This window comes from Macaca thibetana, chromosome 2 (genome assembly GCF_024542745.1).
Source record: "Macaca thibetana thibetana isolate TM-01 chromosome 2, ASM2454274v1, whole genome shotgun sequence".
Taxonomy (NCBI): domain Eukaryota; kingdom Metazoa; phylum Chordata; class Mammalia; order Primates; family Cercopithecidae; genus Macaca; species Macaca thibetana.
In genome coordinates, this window is record NC_065579.1 from 146141196 (window position 1) to 146162430 (window position 21235).

The 21235-nt window shown below is 45.9% G+C and overlaps 1 protein-coding gene across 1 annotated transcript in view; it reads left to right on the forward strand.

The window, feature by feature from the left end:
* The window catches only part of RPN1 (ribophorin I), a 359024-nt gene extending 338826 nt beyond the window's left edge, over positions 1 to 20198 (forward strand). The window contains exons 4-11 of the mRNA XM_050781688.1: positions 496 to 802; positions 7214 to 7423; positions 9262 to 9454; positions 12978 to 13077; positions 13798 to 13936; positions 14155 to 14274; positions 17470 to 17715; positions 19578 to 20198. Coding sequence (XP_050637645.1) covers positions 496 to 802; positions 7214 to 7423; positions 9262 to 9454; positions 12978 to 13077; positions 13798 to 13936; positions 14155 to 14274; positions 17470 to 17715; positions 19578 to 19760 — 1498 coding nt within the window. The 3' untranslated portion in view covers positions 19761 to 20198. The remainder of the gene's footprint in view (positions 1 to 495; positions 803 to 7213; positions 7424 to 9261; positions 9455 to 12977; positions 13078 to 13797; positions 13937 to 14154; positions 14275 to 17469; positions 17716 to 19577) is intronic.
* The last annotated feature ends 1037 nt before the right edge of the window (positions 20199 to 21235 follow it).

Genomic DNA, 21235 nt, shown 5'->3' on the forward strand with positions numbered 1-21235 from the left:
CTGAGGCAAGAGAATCGTTTGAACCTGGGAGGTGGAAGTTGCAGTGAGCTGAGATCGCATAACTGCACTCCAGCCTGGGTGACAGAGCAAGACTCCATCTCAGAAAAAGAAAAAAAATAATTTAAGTCTTTTAAGACAAATATCTAGCTGTTTCTTTCAGGGCTGTTTATAAATAGCAAGAGTGTAAAACAACATAAATGTTCAACAATGGAACAAAAGTTAAAAACATTCTAATAGGTAATCCCCAGCTACTTGGGAGGTTGAGGCAGTAGAATCTCTTGAACCCAGTAGGTAGAGGTTGCAGTGAGCCGAGATCGCACCATTGCACTGCAACCTGAGTGATAGAGCCAGACTCCATCTCAAAAAGTAAAAGGTGATCTCTTAAAGATAATTGCTTTTGTTTTGGGTTCAAAATTTTATTCTGAGTTTGAACTGCTACTAGTGTTTTCAGTATCCTCAGTCTCTCTTATTTCTCTTGCCTTGTTCTTCCTTTAGTGGGAGATTCTTCATAGTCAAGCTCCCAGTTGCTCTTGATCCTGGGGCCAAGATTTCAGTCATTGTGGAAACAGTCTACACCCATGTGCTTCAGCCGTATCCAACCCAGATCACCCAGTCAGAGAAACAGTTTGTGGTGTTTGAGGGGAACCATTATTTCTACTCTCCCTATCCAACGAAGACACAAACCATGCGTGTGAAGCTTGCCTCTCGAAATGTGGAGAGCTACACCAAACTGGGGAACCCCACGCGCTCCGAGGACCTACTGGATTATGGGCCTTTCAGAGATGTCCCTGCCTATAGTCAGGTAGGCTCAGGTGGAGTCCAGCCCATCCCTGTCTGCTTCAGAGAATGTCTTGCAGAGTGACTACTGGTTGATAGGCTTGGGTGGTGTGGGGTGGATGGAATCTGCAGTCATTTCTAAGGTCATTCCAAAAGTGTTTAACCTGCAGTGAAATGATTCCATGGGGGTCTTGTTTCTCCTTTGGGGATCATAGGTAGAGGCTGGGGGTAGCATTCGGAGAGGTGGAATGGGTGTTGGGGGAGATGGAAGTAAGACATTCCATGCAGAGGCAGTAAGGACTTGAGATAGTGTGGCTGGGCAGATACTGGGGTAGCAAAGCTGTCCGAGTGGTTGAAGGCCTTCCTTGAATGTTGGGCCTCGGTTGGAACTTGAAGGGAGAGGGCGAAATTAAGGCTTACAAAGATTTTGTTACTATGGCAAATTGCAAACATGCCAAAGTACAAAGACTAGTATAAACTCCCACACACATCACTTAGATTCAGTGGTTATCAGGTTACCATAATTAACCCACCTCTTTTTTTCTTTGGTGGAGTACTTTAAAAAAAAATTTTTTTTTTTTTAAGAGACAGGATCCAGCTCTGTTGCCCAGCCTGGAGTACAGTGGCATAATCATAGCTCACTGTAACCTCAAACTTCTGGGCTCAGTCCATCTTCCCAGCTCAGCCTCCCATGTAGCTGGAATGACAGGCGTGTGTCACCATGCCCATTTAATTTTTTATTTTTGTTGTAGAGACATGATCTTGCTTTGTTGCTCAGGCTAGTCTCAAACTCCTGGGCCCAAGTGATTTTCCTGCCTTGACCTCCCAAAGTGCTGGGATTATAGGCATGAGCCGTGGTCCCTGGCCTCTTTGCTAGAGGAATTTTTTTTTTTTTTTTTTTGAGGCAGAGTCTCACTCTGTCGCCCAGGCTGGAGTGCAGTGGCACAATCTTGGCTCACTGCAAGCCCTGCATCCTGGATTCATGCTATTCTCCTGCCTCAGCCTCCTGAGTAGCTGGGACTACAGGCACCCGCCACCACACCAGGCTAATTTTTTGTATTTTTAGTAGAGACAGGGTTTCACCGTGTTAGCCAGGATGGTCTCGATCTCCTGACCTCGTGATCTGCCCGCCTTGGCCTCCCAAAGTGCTGGGATTACAGGTGTGAGCCACTGTGCCCGGCTGCTAGAGGATTTTAAAGGAAATCTGAGGAGTCATGTCTTTTTACTCTACCTACTTCCTTACCATTTCTAAAAAATGTGGATATTTTAGACGTTTAACATTTCTTTGCACTGGGTGCAGTGGCTCATGCCTATAATCCTAGCACTTTGGGAGGCCGATACAGGAGGATCATTTGTGACCAGGAATTCAAGACCAGTCTGGGCAACATAGTGAGACCTCATTTTTACAAAAAACATTAAGCTGGGCGTGGTGACACACTCCTGTCGTCCCATCTACTTGGGAGGCGGTGGGAGGATTACTTGAGCCCAGGAGGTTAAGGCTAGAGTTATCTATGATTGCACCACCACACTCTTAAAAAAAAAAGATTGCTCTGCATCTCTCTGTGTGTTTAGAACATGTGTCACTAAGGATGTGCAACCAAAATACTTTGTTCTAATGCTACATGAAATAATTGTTTGTTTTTTTTGTCTTTTTTTGTTCTTTCTTTTTTTCTTTTTCTTTCTTTTTTTTTTTTTTTTTGAGGAGTCTTGATCTGTCACTCAGGCTGGAATGCAGTGGGGCGATCTTGGCTCACTGCAACCTCTGCCTCCTGGGTTCAAGCAGTTCTCCTGCCTCAGCCTCCCGAGTAGCTGGGATTACAGGTGCCCGCTACCACGCCTGGCTAATTTTTGTATTTTTAGTAGAGTCAGGGTTTCTCCATGTTGGCCAGGCTGGTCTCGAACTCTTGACCTCAGGTAATCCGCCTGCCTCGGCCTCCCAAAGTGCTGGGATTACAGTTGTGAGTCACTGCGCCTGGTCTGTTTTTTTATGTTTCAAATGTCAGTTTGATACATAGTTAGGGCTGTTCATTTTGGGTTGTTTTAAACTTTTAAGAACTTTTTATTAACTTAATTTTTTGAATGTGAAAACAACATGATTTCATAGTCAAAATTATATAAAACAAGTTATACATAACAAAATTATATATAACAAGTTATATATAACAAGTTAAAAGGCCAGGTGCATATATATATATATATATATATATATATATATATATATATATATGGCCTTATATATATAAGTGCACTTACATAAGGTGCATATATATACACACACACATATATACATACATACATAAGGCCAGGTGTACCATTTTAAGTTATATATATATCTCTCTCACAACTTATAAAGCCAGGTGCACTGGCTCATGCCTGTAATCCCAGCACTTTGGGAGACTGAGGTGGGGCAGATCACTTGAAGCTAGGAGTTCAAGACCAGCCTGGCCAACATGGTGAAACCCCATCTCTACTAAAAATACAAAAATTAGCTGGGTGTAGTTGCACTCAACTGTAGTCCCACCTACTAGGGAGGTTGAGGCACGAGAACTGCTTGAACCCAGGAGGTAGGGGTTGCAGTAGCCAAGATCATGTCACTGCACTCCAGCCTGGGCAACAGAGCAAGAGTCTGTCTCCAAAAAAACAGGCAAGTTATAGTCAGAGAATTCTTGCTTCCAATTTTCCCGTTCATTTGTTCTCCTTGGTAACCATTTATGTTAGCTTTTGGTTTATTCTTCTAGTGTTTCTTTCTAAATATATGCAGATTTGTAGTAAACATACTCATATTCCTCCATGTCTCAAAACATAGCTCCCTATGTATATTGTTGCTCTGTGGGGTTGTTTTTGGGAAGGGGGAGGGTCTCTGTGCCTCCTGTTGTGGTTGTAGAGTGCCCAGGGCCCATGTGCCCACTGTGAAGATGACAGCCTTGCCACTCTGAGCTGTGCTTTCTCTAACTGCATGATTTCTTTTACTTACTTAAAACTGAATGAGAGTTCATATTGGGACACTGATTTGATTTTCCTCTATGCAGGCTTTTAAAAATATAAAGGTTTTGGGTTTTCAAACTTGCCTCCATTTTAAGTTAATAGAACGTACTTGAGAGGCTGGGTGCGGTGGCTCACGCCTGTAATCCTGGTACTTTGGGAGACCGAGGTTGGCAGATCACGAGGTCAGGAGTTTGAGACCAGCCTGGCCAGCATGGTGAAACCCCATCTCTACTAAAGATACAAAAAATTAGCCAAGCATGGTGGCATGCGCCTGTAATTCCAACTACTCGAGAGGCTGAGGCAGGAGAATCACTTGAACCTGGGAGGTGGAGGTTGCAGTGAACTGAGATCACGCCATTGCATTCCAGTCTGGGCAACAGGGTGGCACTTTGTCTCAAAAAAAAAAAATTAAAAAAAACGTTCATGAGAGACCATTTGGCAAATATAAAGGAAGATTTGAAGTCAGTTCACCACCACTATCGACACTATTGACATTTTAGTACCTGAGTCATTTCTAAGCATAGGGCTTTTTAATATATGTATTATGTTTAATGTCATATTATGTAAAAGTATTGTGTAATACCTTTGACACTTAGAATATTCTCTAAACATTTTACATATTACTACATTACCTTTGTCAACCTTTTTTTTGTTTTTTGAGACAGGGTCTTACTCTTGTCGCCCAGGCTAGAGTGCAGTGGTGCAATCTCAGTTCACTGCAACCTCTGCCTCTTGAGTTTAAGTGATTCTCCCACCTCAACCTTCCCAGTAGCTGGGACTTACAGGCATGTGCCACCACGCCTGGCTAAGTTTTGTATTTTTCGGTAGAGACAGGGTTTCACTGTGTTGGCCAGGCTAGTCTCAAACTCCTGACCTCAAATGATCTACCCACTCTGGCCTCCCAAAGTGCTGGGATTACAAGTGTGAGCCACTGTGCCCGGACGGCCTGTAAACCGTGTTTTTTTTTTTTTTTTTTTTTTTTGAGACAGAGTCTTGCTCCGTCACCCAAGCTGGAGTGCAGTGGCTCAATCTCAGCTCACTGCAACCTCCACCTCCTGGGTTCAAGCAATTCTCCTGCCTCAGCCTCCCGAGTAGCTGGGACTACAGGCGCCCGCCAACCTGCCCGGCTAGTTTTTTTTGCATTTTTTTAGTAGAGACGGGGTTTCACTGTGTTAGCCAGGATGGTCTCGATCTCCTGACCTTGTGATCCGCCCGTCTCGGCCTCCCAAAGTGCTGGGATTACAGGCTTGAGCCACCGTGCCCGGCCTTTTTTATGTTTTTTTAAATTTTTTAAAATTTTTTTATTTTTGAGACAGAGTCTCGCTCTGTCGCCCAGGCTGTAGTGCAGTGGTGTGATCTTGGCTGACTGCAAGCTCCGCCTCTCAGGTTCACGCCATTCTCCTGCCTCAGCCTCCCGAGTAGCTGGGACTATAGGCGCCCACCACCAGGCCGGCTAATTTTTTTGTATTTTTAGTAGAGACGGGGTTTCACCGTGTTAGCCAGGATGGTCTCAATCTCCTGACCTCGTGATCCGCCTCCCGGGTTCACGCCATTCTCCTGCCTCAGCCTCCCGAGTAGCTGGGACTACAGGCACCCGCCACCAGGCCGGCTAATTTTTTTGTATTTTTAGTAGAGACGGGGTTTCACTGTGTTAGCCAGGATAGTCTCAATCTCCTGACCTCGTGATCCATCTGTCTCGGCCTCCCAAAGTGCTGGGATTACAGGCATGAGCCACCGCGCCCGGCCACGCCTGGCTAATTTTTCTATTTTTAGTAGAGATGAGGTTTCACCATATTGGCCAGGCTGGTCTCAAACTTCTGACCTTGTGATCTGCCCGCCTTGGCCTCCCAAAGTTTACAGGCGTGAGCCACCGTGCCCAGCTGCTACACCGTTTTTAAGTGGCTAACTCACTGATTTGATGTCCTAGAGCTCATTTGCCAAGTTTCTATAGTTAAACAGTTAGTTTTTTTTTTCTATTTAATATTATAATATACATCTCTGCACATAACTTTGTATTCTCAGAATTTTCTGAAGTAATGTTTTTCAAATTGAAGGATGTGAACATTTAAAAATCTCTTGCTGGTTGGGCACAGTGGCTCATGCTTGTAATCCCAGCACTTTGGGAGGACAAGGTAGGTAGATTGCTTGAGACCACCTTGGGCAACGTGGTGAAATTCTGTCTCTACAAAAAATACAAAAAATTAGCTGGGCATGGTGGCATGCACCTGGAATCCCAGCTACTCATAGGGCTTGAGGTGGGAGGATTGCTTGAGCCCAGGAAGTTGAGACTGCATTGAGCCAAGATTGTGCCACTGCACTCCAGCCTGGGTGACAGAATGAAACCCTGTTCATTACAAAAAAAAAAAAAAAAAAAAAAGAGAGAAAAACCTCTTGCTGTAGTTTGCCCAGTAGTTTTTCAAAAGATTTAATCAATTTTTTAGGATTCCAGCTGTGTGAAACTGCTGGTTTCCCTATGCCCTTGCTTGTACTGGCATTAAATGCTATCAAATATGATTATGAGTGAATTGTACTTTTAAAAATCTAGTCATAGAATGAGTAAATAAACTAGTGAATAAACTAGCTGTAAGAGCTAACAAAATAGATTGTCTTTTTCATGGACTTTTCGGAAGCAAGGTGTGTTGGGCCTTATTGAGAGGTGATGTTTAACATATAGAAGAGTGAAATCAGGCTGGGCATGATAGCTGGCTGGGCGGTGTGATACCTCACGCCTGTAATCCCAGCACTTTGGTAGGCCAAGGTGGGCGGATCACCTGAGGTCAGGAGTTCGAGACCAGCTTGGCCAACATGGTGAAACCCCGTCTCTGCTAAAAATACAAAAATTAGCCAGATATGGTGGTGCATTCCTGTAATCCCAGTTACTTGGGAGGCTGAGGCAAGAGAATCGCTTGAACCCAGGAGGCAGAGGTTGCAGTGAGCTGAGGTTGTACCACTGTACTGCAGCCTGGGTGACAGAGCAAGACTGTCTCGTCTCAAAAGGAAAAAAAAAAAAAAAAAAAGCGAAGTCAGAATTTAGCAGACCTTGTATTGCTACTTAGGTTTATGACCTTGAACAAGGTAATGGAAACTGCTAGGCCTTGAGATTTTTATTTGTCAAATGGGGATAAGTAGTTCTTACTTCATCATATTGTCTTGAGAATGAAATGAGATAATGCACTTATTTAGAACTCATAAAACTGCCTAATACATACAATCAGCTCCAAACACATTAGTTGTTGTTTTGTGTCCTATTTTTTGAATAATATATCATGAACATTTTTTCCCATATGTTAGCAAGAAGTCCTAGTAAACATCATTTTAAAATGTTGCATACGTTGGATACATCATAATTTACCCATTCTGTTGCTGATACATAGGTTGTCTCCAATCAATTTGATTTAAACTAATGGTGATTTCTCTGTTGCCAAAATTTGGACTGTTTCCTTCCTTCCAGGATACTTTTAAAGTACATTATGAGAACAACAGCCCTTTCCTGACCATCACCAGCATGACCCGAGTCATTGAAGTCTCTCACTGGGGTAATATTGCTGTGGAAGAAAATGTGGACTTGAAGCACACAGGAGCTGTGCTTAAGGGGCCTTTCTCACGTTATGATTACCAGAGACAGCCAGATAGTGGAATATCCTCCATCCGTTCTTTTAAGGTATGGAATGTTCAACTTGGACATGTGAGAAACGAGGACTTCATCATAGCTACTTACTCTTTGCTTTTTGAAACTAGCTAAATATATAGGCAGTTGTTTAGGGTTGACTGATGTTCATGTTGTTGATTGGGAGTGTTAGAAACCAACAGAATCTTTAAAAATACCCCCCCCATGACCAGGTGCGGTGGCTCACGCCTGTAATCCCAGCACTTTGGGAGGCCGAGGCGGGTGGATCTCGATCGGATCGAGACCATCCTGGCTAACACGGTGAAACCCCGTCTCTACTAAAAGTACAAAAAATTAGTCGGGTGTGGTGGCGGGTGCCTGTAGTCCCAGCTACTCGGGAGGCTGAGGCAGGAGAAATGACCTGAACCCAGGAGGTGGTTTTTATTTATTTATTTATTTATTTATTTTTGAGACGGAGTCTCGCTCTGTCGCCCAGGCTAGAGTGCAGTGGCGCGATCTCGGCTCACTGCCAGCGCCGCCTCCCTGGTTCATGCCATTCTCCTGCCTCAGCCTCCTGAGTAGCTGGGACTACAGGCACCCGCCACCACCCCCGACTAATTTTTGTACTTTTAGTAGAGACGGGGTTTCACCGTGTTAGCCAGGATGGTCTTGATCTCCTGACCTCGTGATCTGCCTGCCTCGGCCTCCCAAAGTGCCGGGATTACAGGCGTGAGCCACTGTGCCCAGACTAATTTTTGTATTTTTAGTAGAGACGGGGTTTCACCATGTTGGCCAGGCTAGTCTTGAACTCCTGGCCTCAAGTGACCTGCCTGCCTTGCCCTCCCAAAGTGCTGCGATTACAGGCGTGAGCCACTATGTCCGGCCTAAACCATATTTTTTAAATGAAAATTTGAATAGAAAAAGGAAAAGCATACTCAGTACCACGCCACCCAAACACAGCTGACATTTTGACCTATTTCTTTGTTCTTTTCTTTTTTTTTTGAGATGGAGTTTTCACTATTGTTGCCCAGGGCTAGAGTGCAATGGCCCGATCTTGGCTCATTGCAACTTCTTCCTCCCGGGTTCAAGCAATTCTCCTGTCTCAGCCTCCTGAGTAACTGGGATTACAGGCGCATGCCCCCATGCCCGGCTAATTTTTGTGTTTATAGTAGAGGTGAGGTTTCATCACATTGTTCAGGCTGGTCTCGAACTGCTGACCTCAGGTGATTCACCCGCCTCGGCCTCCCAAAGTGCTGGGATTACAGGCTGCTGGGATTACATGCGTGAGCCACTGTGCCCGGCCCTTTTGTAATGTTTTTAAAAAACATTTTTTCATATTGCATATCGTTTCTAAATCTTTTTTGTCTTATAAATGAAATCTGATAAACTTTTTTTTTTAACTTATGTATGATAGAAGGGGTCAGTATGTGAAGAAAGGTGTTATCCCTTCCTCCCATGATCAAAATACACTGACAGATTTGGAAGATACAATGAAGAATATCAAGTAGAAAAACCCTTTCTGTAACCCTACCACCTAGTAATTTGATGAAATTTCTTCCATATTCCATCTTTATTTGCAAAATAACTTGAAAGATTATTTTTACCTTTGTATCAAGTCTTCAGTGTTCACAAAGGTATTTGCAATTCCCTTAATTATTTACTGTTTAGAAGAATTTGGGTAGTTAGCACCCTTGATTGAGAGGTTGACGCAATTTCTAGAAATTCTGAAACCTTTGTGGGAAAGTTAGACTTTTTTAGGTTGTGTTTGGGGACTGTTTTAATTAAGTAGTACCATGTGAGGATCTTGGTGCAGAAAGTCTTCTGTGTTTAGGATCATTTCCTCTTTGAGCTGACTCCTGGAGTTATAGAAGGGCATATCTACTCTCTTGCAGACCATCCTCCCTGCTGCTGCCCAGGATGTTTATTACAGGGATGAGATTGGCAATGTTTCCACCAGCCACCTCCTTATTTTGGATGACTCTGTAGAGATGGAAATCCGGCCTCGCTTCCCTCTCTTTGGCGGGTGGAAGACTCATTACATCGTTGGCTACAACCTCCCAAGCTATGAGTACCTCTATAATTTGGGTCAGTCTTCAATAGCAAGGGAGGAACTAACCTTTTCTTTAATTTTGTGCATTTTTTTTCTTTCAATTACCAGTCTTTATAGATAGGGAGTGTTCATTTGTCATTCTTAGGAAGACTGGTTTATCAGGAACTTTTATTAAGTGGGTACAAGTTACTATTGTAAAAGTAATACATGCATTTGATAGTCAATTCGAACAGCATGTAAAAGTCCTCTCCTTGTAGTTCTGTCATCAGATGGAACTGCTTAAATTCCTTTAAATAGTTTTTGAGTTATTTAAAAAATAAAATTCAGAGAATAATAAAACACACTTTTATATGAGCACCCAGAACTAATGATTGTAAACATTTTGTCTTATTTTCTTCAAGTCTTTCTTTTTTTTGAGACAGAGTCTCACTCTTGCCACCCATGCTGGAGTGGAATGGTGCGGTCTTGGCTCACTGCAACCTCAACCTCCCGGTTGAAGTGATTCTCTTGCTTCACTCTCCCGAGTAGTTGGGATTATAGGCGCCCACCACCACGCTCAGCTAATTTTTTGTATTTTTAGTAGAGACACGGTTTCACCATGTTGGCTAGGCTGGTCTTGAACTCCTGACCTCAGGTGATCCACCTGCCTTGGACTCCCAAAGTGCTGGGATTATAGGTGAGAGCCACCATGCCCAGCCAAGTCTTTTTTTTTAAACCTTTTTATTGAAAAATAAGATATAGAAAACCACACAAAAATATATATAGTTCAGTGAATTATTATAAGAGGAACACCTTGTGCCACTCTCCACCCCCTCCCGTCAATAAACCAAAATTTGCTAGCTACTCAAAAAGTGTTCCATGCACCTCTTCCTTCTCCATAAAGTAATCACTTCCCTGACTTTGAGTAATCACTTTCTTGAATTTCTTTGTAGTTTTAACACCCAAGTATATGTCTCTATATACTATACCTTAGTTTTGCCCTTTTCAATCTCTTCAATTTGTCTTATCTATTAATCTTTTTTTTTTTTTTTTTGTTTTGAGACGGAGTCTCGTTCTGTTGCTCAGGCTGGAGTGCAGTGGCGCCATCTCGGCTCACTACAAGCTCCGTCTCCCGGATTCACGCCATTCTCCTGCCTCAGCCTCCCGAGCAGCTGGGACTACAGGCGCCCACCACCACGCCCAGCTAATTTTTTTTGTATTTTTTAGTAGAGACAGGGTTTCACCATATTAGCCAGGATGCTCTCGATCTCCTGACCTTGTGGTCCACCTGCCTCAGCCTCCCAAAGTGCTGGGATTACAGACGTGAGCCACCGCGCCTGGCCTGTCTTATCTATTAATCTGCAGTTAACTCCTACGTCTATTTTTCTTGGCGCGATCTCCGCTCACTGCAACCTCCGCTTCCTAGGTTCAGGCGATTCTCCTGCCTCAGCCTCCCGAGTAGCTGAGACTACAGGCACCTGCCATCATGCCTGGCTATTTTTTGTATTTTTAGTAGAGATGGGGTTTCACTACGTTGGTCAGGCAGGTTTTGAACTGACCTCAAGTGATCCACTTGCCTTGGCCTCCCAAAGTGCTGGGATTATAGGTTGAAGCTACTGTGCCAGGCCCGTTTTTTCATTTAAAACTTTTCTGGGAGGCTGAGGCAGGAGAATTGCTTAAGCTCAGGAGTTTGAGACCAGCCAGGGCAACATTGTGAAAACGGGTTTCTACAAAAAAATTTTTTTAAGTGAAAAATTATCTGGCTCACACCTGTAGTTTTAGCTACTCGGGAGGCTGAGGCCAGAGTAACACTTGAGCCCAGGAAGTTGCCCTCTATCCTGGGTGACAGAGCAAGACTCTGTCTCTAAAAAATAATTAAAGTTGCTTTTCTTCGCATTTATCTTAAAGCATTATTGTTTGTTGTTATTCACTTTAATCCATCTATATTCACTCTAATCTATCTAGCTTAGCCTTAATTCCTAAAATGCTTTTTATTTCTAATTTATTTACTTATTTACTTATTTTTTTGAGATGGAGTCTCACTCTGTCACCCAGGCTGGAGTGCAGTGGTGCAGTCTCAGCTGACTGTAACCTCCCAGGCTGGCGTGCAGTGGTGCGATCTCAGCTCACTGCAACCTCCGCCTGCCAGGTTCAAGAGAGTCTCCTGCCTCAGTTTCCCGAGTAGCTGGGACTACAGGCGCGTGCCACCATGCCCAGCTAATTTTTTATTCTTAGTAGAGATGGGATTTCACTGTGTTGGCCAGGCTGGTCTCGAACTCCCGACCTCAGGTGATCCACCTACCTCGGCCTCCTAAAGTGCTTGGGATTAAGACATGAACCAGCACGCCCAGCCTGAATTTTTCTAATTGTTTACATTGTTCTTGCATCACTTGTGTCATTTTTTAAATACCTTTAGCTTGTTTTGGAATAGCAGGAGCAGTCTCCTGGTTCATTTTTATGGACGTCTTTCTGGCATGTTTTCATTTTTCTTATAGGGATGTTCTCATTTCCATCCCATTTTTCTTATATAACTTATTGTTTTCTTCTTCCTTTTTTTTTTTTTTGAGATGGAGTCTCGCACTGTCGCCCAGGCTGGAGTACAGTGGCACAATCTCAGCTTACTACAACCTCCACCTCCTGGGTTCAAGCAATTTTCTTACCTCAGCTTCCCAAGTTGCTGGAATTACAGGCATGTGCCACCACACCTGGCTAATTTTTGTAGTAGAGACAGGGTTTCACCATGTTGGCCAGGCTGGTCTTGAACTCCTGACCTTAGGTGATCTGCCAGCCTCTGCCTCCCAAAGTGCTGGGATTACAGGCATGAGCCACTGTCTGTTGATCATTTTTAATGTGACCTTTCCAAAGGAGGGATGGTGTAGGGTGGCTTTTGTACCTTCCCAGATCTCTGCTATTTTAGTGTGGTATACTGCAAAAACACGTGACTTGATTTCTGAGCTTTCACCTGCGCGGTTTTTGAGTTCCATTGTCCCTGTCATGCTCAATTTTGATTGTGTTGAGCGGTTTCTTATTGTAGGGCACTGTCCCAGAAGGGGAGTTCTGCTCTCAGGGACTAGACTGCTGCAGACTCGTGACCTTCTGCAGGCCTGTTTCACTCACCATTAGGCAGGGCATGAGTGCTCCGAGTTTCAGCCACTCCTCACATTGGCCTTCTGTGCTCTCTAGGGAATCCCGGTTGTGTGTTTTGGGGTTCTGCTGTTCTCAAGCACACCAGTTGCCCTGTTGCTTCTCTCTGCTTTCTCCTTTACAGACACTGATAACGTGAAGGTCTTGTGGCTGTCGGTGTTTTGACCCCCATCCCTGTCTCTGTGTTGTGTGGTTCAGTAGAGATACTTTGTTGCCTGGTTTTGTGGCTGTCGGTGTTTTGACCCCCATCCCTGTCTCTGTGTTGTGTGGTTCAGTAGAGATACTTTGTTGCCTGGTTTTGTTGTAAACATGGTCCGTGGGTTTTTGGTTTTGCTGTCTAGTTGCTTTGTCTTTATGTGAGCCCCTGTACTTCTTTCTCTCCTGCCCATTTGATCTGTTTTCCACATCATTGCTTATGCTTGCTTGATCCTTCAGGTGACCAGTATGCACTGAAGATGAGGTTTGTAGACCATGTGTTTGATGAACAAGTGATAGATTCTCTGACTGTGAAGATCATCCTGCCTGAAGGAGCCAAGTGAGTGTGACTGTTCCTTTCCTTTGCACCTGATTTTTCTGGTTGTACCCTTGTGGTACTCTAATGGGAGTGTATGTTCTAGGGGCACAGTCTTTGTGTCACTTTGCTCTAGATTTACTTTATCAGGGAACATCTACTTGGCCTCTCTTGAGTGACATGTCCACTCTGACTGACAGAATGAGAGACCCCTTGATTTTCTTCCTGTGGAGAACATTCCATAGGGGAAGGATAGTTCCTCACGTAAATCCAGGTTGTGCTGTTTACCAGGAGAAGGGACAGTGGGCCTGGGCAGACAAAAGCAGGACATGTCCCGTGCCCCGTAAGAAGCTCTTATTCATGTGAAGAGAAAGAACATTCAGAACAGCCCGTGAGGCATCTGTTCAAGCCCCCGAGGGACTCACTGGGTCGGATGTACAGGAGAGCTGTGTCAACTTTGTGACTCCAAGGAGTGGGGCCAGTATCTGTGAGAACTTGGGAGTGGAAGATTCAGAGGGACAGTTGTTGTCCCAGCAGACAAGGGCTTTAAAACAGAGGGCTCTGTGGCACTGGCTCCCCTGTCTCAAGAGAGTGGATGTTCTCCATAGCTGGGAAGGGAGCAGAGTGGAGGAGTGTAAACTTAGTGACCTTGAAAAGCCCCTTAGCCTTGGAATTCTCTGATTCTAAACCTGGTTTATTGGAGTAGTTAGTTGGAGGCTATGTTTTATTCCCATCTTCTTCCAGGAACATTGAAATTGATAGTCCCTATGAAATCAGCCGTGCCCCAGATGAGCTGCACTACACCTATCTGGACACATTCGGCCGCCCTGTGATTGTTGCCTACAAGAAAAATCTGGTGGAACAGCACATTCAGGACATTGTGGTGAGTGGCTCCACTGTTTGCCTTCCATGTCATCTTCCCCAGACAGTGAGCTCTGGGGCCAAGAACTCACTCCCCATCCTTCCTTGGGCTGGAGTCATTTGAGCTCACAGCGTCTTCTGGTCTTAGGGTGGGGCAGCAGGTCAAGTGGGCCAGCCTGGGTGAGTCTAGGCTCCCGTGTCCCTGCAGCTCCAATGAAGCTGTCCTCTTGCTTCTCCCAGGTCCACTACACGTTCAACAAGGTGCTCATGCTGCAGGAGCCCCTGCTGGTGGTGGCGGCCTTCTACATCCTGTTCTTCACCGTCATCATCTATGTTCGGCTGGACTTCTCCATCACTAAGGTACCCTCTCAGCCTTCTTCCTACTTGTCATTTGTGTCCTTGGTAATATTTTGCCAGCTTGAGCACTGATCCTCACAGTGAGCCCAGGGCAAGACGCCATGGCCAGAAGACCTCTGCCTGTGCTCATCCTTGCCAGAAGGGTACTTTGTTTTTGTTGCTTGTGGTCACCAGCACAGGAGGTTAAGTCCCTGCTTCTGTCTTGTTTTGTCTCTGGAGACAGAGTAACTTGGATGCTCAGGTGAGGTAGGAAAAACGAAAAGATTGGTGCTTGTTGTTTAGCTGTTTTGCTTCTTGTTATTCAGTGGAACTTGGGAGGTGGAACTCCCCTCTTAGTCCCCTTGCCAGTGTCCCCTCTCCCTTCCCCTGTGGTGATCCCTTGTTGGGAGCAGAAACCACTAACCTGGCCCCATCAGCACCCTTCTCCCCACCCCCACTCTCTGCTCCCTGACAGACAGGCTCCGTGACTCCTTGGTCCTCCCCAGGCTGCACTGCCATTATCCTCAGGTCATCCTCTTGGTATTTTCTTCCTTCTTTCCTCCATTTCTCATTCTCTCATTGTTCCTTAGGGCTCTTGGCACCATGCCCCAGGGTAGGTGCTAGTACCAGGCACTTATTGTAGTCAGGTGGGTGAGGCCTGGGGGAGGAGATGAGCATAGCTGGTGCTTGAGGACTGTGGGAATGTGATGACAGGCACAGGGTGTGCTTTTTTCTATTTTTTTTTTTTTGAGATGGAGTCTCGCTCTGTCTCCAGGCTGGAGTGCAGTGGCGCTATCTCCGCTGACTGCAACCTCTGCCTCCTGGGTTTGAGCGATTCTTCTGCCTCAGCCTCCTGAGTAGCTGGGACTACAGGTGTGCACCAAGGGTGTGCTTTGAATGGGGCAACCTGGCAGGCCCCAAGGCTACCCTGAGGAGGTGACAGGCAAAGAAGGTGGGGAAGGGCATTCAGCTGGAGGGGCTGATGTTTTTGAGACAGCAGGGAGGGGTTTTGGTGGGACCTGTGAGCAAAGATGTTGATCCAGCTGAACTGTGTGGGTCCACTTATATGTAGATGTTTTTATGTTTTTCTTTTCTTTTTTTTTTGAGACGGAGTCTTGCTCTGTTGCCCAGGCTGGAGTGCAGTGGTGTGCTGTCGGCTTGCTGCAACCTCCGCCTCCTGGGTTCAAGCAATTCTCCTGCCTCAGCCTCCTGAGTAGCTGGGACTACAGGTATGTGCCACCACACCCGGCTAATTTTTTGTATTTTTAGTAGAGACAGGGGTTTCACAGTGTTAGCCAGGATGGTCTCAAATCTCGTGACCTTGTGATCCGTCCGCCTCGGCCTCCCAAAGTGCTGGGATTGCAGGTGTGAGCCACTGCGCCTGGCCAGATTTTTTTCAATCAAATGCAGATAGGAAATACAATACCCAATACAGTGTTTGAGGGATCTGAAACCAAATATGTGGAGGGCTGACTTTTTGTATGCTTGGGTTTTGCAGGGCTGACTACAGGACTTGAGTATGTGCAGATAGTCGGAGAGTGGGGGACCTGGAGGAATAACTCTGTGTGTGTGTGTGTGTGCGCGTGTGTGCGTGCGTGCATGCATGCGTGTGGGTGTGTGTTTAATTATTTTTGCTGAATCATTGGAGGTTAAGTTGTAGACATTGTGCCCCTTTACCCTTGAATAGTTGAGCATGTGTGTAGCCTGAGAGCAAGGGTATTCTCTTACATAATCACAATATAATGATCAAATTCAGGAAATGTAATGTTGCTAAAAATCTGGTAGAACAGCACGTTCAGAACTTTGTGGTAAGTGGCTCCACTGTTCTGCCTTCTGTGCCTTCTTCCTCAAAGAATGGATAGTGTAATTAATTAGTTAATTAATACTATTAATTGGCCAGTTAATTAGTACTGTTGACCAACATGGAGTCCATAATTTTGCTGACTGTCCCCTGATCAATCACAGCTCACTGCAGCCTGGAACTCCTGGGTTCAAGCCATCCTCCCACCTCATCCTCCCAGGTAGTTTGGGAGCATGCCATCATGCCCAGCTAATTAAAAAAAAGTTGTTGTCTTTTTTTTTTTCGAGACAGAGTCTCACTCGGTTACCCAGGCTGGAGTGCAGTGGCACGATCAGGGCTCACTGCAGCCTTGACCTCCTGGGATACAGTGATCCTCCCATCTCAGCTCCCTGAGTAGCTGGGACTACAAGCATGCACCACCATGCCTAGCTAATTTTTTGTATTTTTATTAGAGACAGGGTTTTGTCATGTTGGCTAGGCTGGTCTTGAACTCGTGGACTCAAGCAATCTGCCTGCCTTGGCCTCCCAAAATGTTGGGATTACAGGTGTGAGCCACTGCACCTGGCCAACATTTTTTTTTGTAGAGATGGAGTCTCCTTATGTTACCCAGGCTGGTCTTGAACCCCTGACCTCAAGTGATCCTCCTGCCTCAGCTGCCCAAAGTGTGGGGATTATAGGTGTGACCCACCATTCCTGGTCCTTTCTTTGTGTTTAATAACCTTGACATTTGTAGTGTAGAGACCAGTTTTATAGAATGTCCCTTAATTTTGGTTTATCTAATATTTCCTGCTGATTAAATGGGCAAGACTGCTGTAATGTATATGCAGGGCACACTGACATTATCATCCTTGTTCACATCTATCTGCCTGCCTTACTGGACTGTGAAGTAAAAAGTCTGCTTCATTTTTTTTTTTTTTTTTTTTTTTTTTTGAGATAGAGTTCACTCAGTCGCCCAGGCTGGAGTGTAGTGGCACAATCTTGGCTCACTACAACCTCCACCTCCCGGGTTCAGGTGATTCTCCTGCCTCAGCCCCCTGAGTAGCTGAGATTACAGGCGCCTGCCACCATGCCCGGCTAATTTTTTTTTTTTTTTTTTAGTAGAGATGGGGTTTCACCATATTGGTCAGGCTGGTCTTGAACTCCTGACCTCGTGATCCACTTGCCTTGGCCTCCCAAAGTACTGGGATTACAGGCATGAGCCACCAGGCCCGGCCGGTCGGCTTCATCTTTATGGCCCTAGTTTTGCCCATTGCTGAACCTGGTCCAGATTAGGTGTCAGTAGGGGTTTGACTCTGACTTTCCAAGAAGGTGGCATTTCTTTTTTGGATGGCTGGTGGTGGCAGATGTTCTTTGGGAGATAAGATCGGAGTGGACCCAAGCCTGGATGTTGTCACACATGGTGCCTCTCCTTCCTTCAGGATCCGGCCGCAGAAGCCAGGATGAAGGTAGCCTGCATCACAGAGCAGGTCTTGACCTTGGTCAACAAGAGAATAGGCCTTTACCGTCACTTTGACGAGACTGTCAATAGGTACAAGCAATCCCGGGACATCTCCACCCTCAACAGTGGCAAGAAGAGCCTGGAGACCGAACACAAGGCCTTGACCAGTGAGATTGCACTGCTGCAGTCCAGGCTGAAGACAGAGGGCTCTGATCTGTGTGACAGAGTAAGTGTCGGGCATCACTGAGTTGCTTGGCTTGGGGCTCTCCATGCCTCACTGCTCTGTCTAGGGCAGACACTAGGCAACTCTCTTGCTTACCTGCATGCTTGTGGGATGAGACTGCATCTGGCCATAGCTTTTCATGTGGTGCCAGTCCTTGTGGAGGAACAAGGGATTTTGGGGTCCTGGTTGTGAGCTGGGTGTGGAGGAAGCTCTGCCAGCCTCCTCAGCACTGTGTGCCCATATGGCCAGTATTGAGAGTAGCTGCATCCTCTCCTGGAGGCCAGACTGTTGTAGGTCCCAGGCCGCTTATGTCATGGTAAAATGAACCTAGACTTTAGAATCAATAGGTTCGAATCCAGGCTCTGATTCAGAGTTCGTAAACCTGGCCAAGTCACCTAACTTCTGTGCCTCAGTTTCCTCATCTGTAAAATGGGAATGCTGTTAGCCCCTCATAGGGGTTGTGAGTGTAAAATGAGTTAATGCATGCAAAATATTCAGAACCCTGCCTGATACAAGCTATGTAAAGGAGTTATCTGTAAATGAGGATAGTAACCTTTTCGCAGAGGTGCCCCTCAGAGTCACTGACTCCCTGTCCACTTCCTGGCATTCCCTCTCCTCACCCTATGTGAATTTCCTCATAGCGCCTACCACTTTTTTCTCTCTATCACCCAGGCTGGAGTGCAGTGGTGCGATCTCAGCTCACTGCAAACTCCGCCTCCTGGGTTCACGCCATTCTCCTGCCTTAGCCTCCCCAGCAGCTGGGACTATAGGCGCCTGCCACCACGCCCGGCTAATTTTTTTGTATTTTTAGTAGAGACAGGGTTTCACCGTGTTAGCCAGGATGGTCTCGATCTCCTGACCTTGTGATCTGCCCACCTTGGCCTCCCAAAGTGCTGGGATTACAGGCATGAGCCACTGCGCCCGGCCTCACTTTTTTTGTTGTTGTTTTTGAGACAGGGTTTCACTCTGTTGCCCATGCTGGAGTGTAGTGGCGCAATCTCAGCTCACTGCAAGCCCCACCTCTAGGCTCAAGCAATCCTTCTACCTCAGCCTCCCAAGTAGCTGGGCTCACAGGTGCACACCACCATGCCCAGCTAATTTTTTGTATTTTTTGTAGAGATGGGGTTTTGCTATGTTGCCCAGGCTGGTCTTGAACTCCTGAGCTCAAGTGTTCTGCCTGCCGTGGCCTTCAAAGTGCTGGAATTACAGATGTGAGCCACCATGCCTGGCCCACACCTACCACTTTCTGAAACAATTTATTCTTCTACTTAAGTGTGAATTATATGTCAGCATCTAAGGGCAAGATCCCTTATCTGTCCTTAGTGCTGTTTTCTGGAACCTAGAATTGTGCCTTGCGCCATGGCTTACTAATTTGTTGAATGTTGAATGAATGTGACTATACCAGTCCTCAATGTGACATACAGTAGGTGACAATGGCTGTCACCCCCCCTTCCCTTGCCATTGATCTTTTGCCTAATTGAATCCCTGGACCTAATTTGGCAAGCTGCAGGGAGAGAAGTGACGTTCATAGAGGAGCTGCTATGTGCCAGGGCGCGTGCCAGGTGCTGCCAAGTACTTTCACACTCAGTCCTCAGAGTCCTGGAACGTAGATGAGGCCCAGGGATGGTGCAGGGCTTGTTCACAAGGGCGTAAGAACAGGGCTTGTGGGTGGTGAAGTTGGCATTTGAAGCCAGGCCTATCTTCCTCCATAGCCAGCCCTGCTGCCCTGGGACACTGTGCTGTTGGCTGCATTTGTGGCTGATCCCTGTGGAGCTCTGGGGTCTATAAGCCTGGGAGATGGTGGGACCTGCCGAGTGGGGTGGGAGGATCGCTCACAAGTCCTGCCCTGCTCTTACCTCGGCCAGGTGAGCGAAATGCAGAAGCTGGATGCACAGGTCAAGGAGCTGGTGCTGAAGTCGGCGGTGGAGGCTGAGCGCCTGGTGGCTGGCAAGCTCAAGAAAGACACGTACATTGAGAATGAGAAGCTCATCTCAGGAAAGCGCCAGGAGCTGGTCACCAAGATCGACCACATCCTGGATGCCCTGTAGCCCCTGCCCGCATCCTCAGGGGGGCCCAGGGTGCCTGCACTTTGCAGTGGCAGGCAGAATGGGTGGTAGTGGGAGGTTGTGCATGGAGGCCAGTGAAGGCTGACATCTGTAAAAGGCCTTCAAGGAAGAGAAACCAGGCCCTGCCTCAGGCAGTGTGAGAAGCTTGCTGTTTGTCCTTAAATCTTTCCTTTTTTTTTAAAAAAAGAAAAAAAAACTCCAATTAAAAACAAAACATCTTTGTGTTTTGAACAAAGGAATTTTCAATATTTGATTGGTATTCTGTTCTGAAGCTAGGGTATTTTTTCAGCCTATAAAGCCCCCTGTTTTATGCCCTTCTAATTCCTGATGTTTGGGTATTTTGTGAGTGCATGTGTTTTTTTTTTTTTTTTTTAAAGTGTGTGTGAACAAATGGAAATAAAGCAGGGACTGTGAACATTTGTTTTTGGTCTGTTGAAGATCTCTCATAATTCTTAATTTTGGGAATAGTGCTTTTATCAAGTGCTTTTTATTTACTAAATAATGGATTTGCTTCTCAGCAGGTTTGTAAGGCAAGTATTTACATTTTACTTATTAGAACACTGAGGTATTCTAGTACCAGAGTGTTGAAAGAGGTATCAGAGTGTTGAAAGAGGTGAAGTGGCTTAGGTCACAGAATGGAGTAGTGGAGTAAGGCCTCCGTTTTTGTAGTTTTTGCATCCTTCCTGTGAGTCATGTTTTACTCAGCATCAAGGCAACAGTGATGAGCAAAGCAGAGAGAGTTCCTCTCAAGGGGCAAGGGATTGAAAGGTCAGGTGGAGAATCAACAGTGCCAGTGAGTGCCAGGCTTTCTGCCCCTCTTTCCTCTCTGCAGGGGTTCACTCCCTGTCTCCACCTAATGAATTCCTGCTCAGCCTCATGCAACATCTTAAGGTTACTGTGTCAGGAAGCCATCCACAGCCTGCCACACTCAGTCGACTCCTGTGGTACCCTCTTGTTTTCCTTTGTACCTCTTCTCCACCTCATATACCACAGTTGGAATGTGTGTGATTACTGAACTAGCTTCAATAGGGCAGGAGTTTTATCTGATGTGCTCATCTTTATGTTAACAGCTAGGTGTTCAGACCAATCTATGACACGTAGTTGGGTTACTGAATGTTTGCATGAGTGGCTTACAAACAGCCTAAATATTGACAGGTGGGTTGAGGGATTACTGGGGAAGTCTGTAGAAGACCAGTTGTGAGGAACTGATACTGAATTCTGTTTCAGACATGGCAAAATGGAGGTGCTTGGGACATCCAAGTGGGAATGTCCCTGGGCAGGTGGATACTCAGGCCTGGAACTCTAAGGTCTGGTGTGACAGTGGTAAATGTGGGGCTGCTGGGCCTAGACAAGGTTATGGAAAAGGTGAGAAAGAGGCTGTGGCAGGGGACAGTGCCTAGGAAGGGTGTAGAATAAGAAGAGATCCAGAACTGAACATTAGGATGACGAAGTAATAG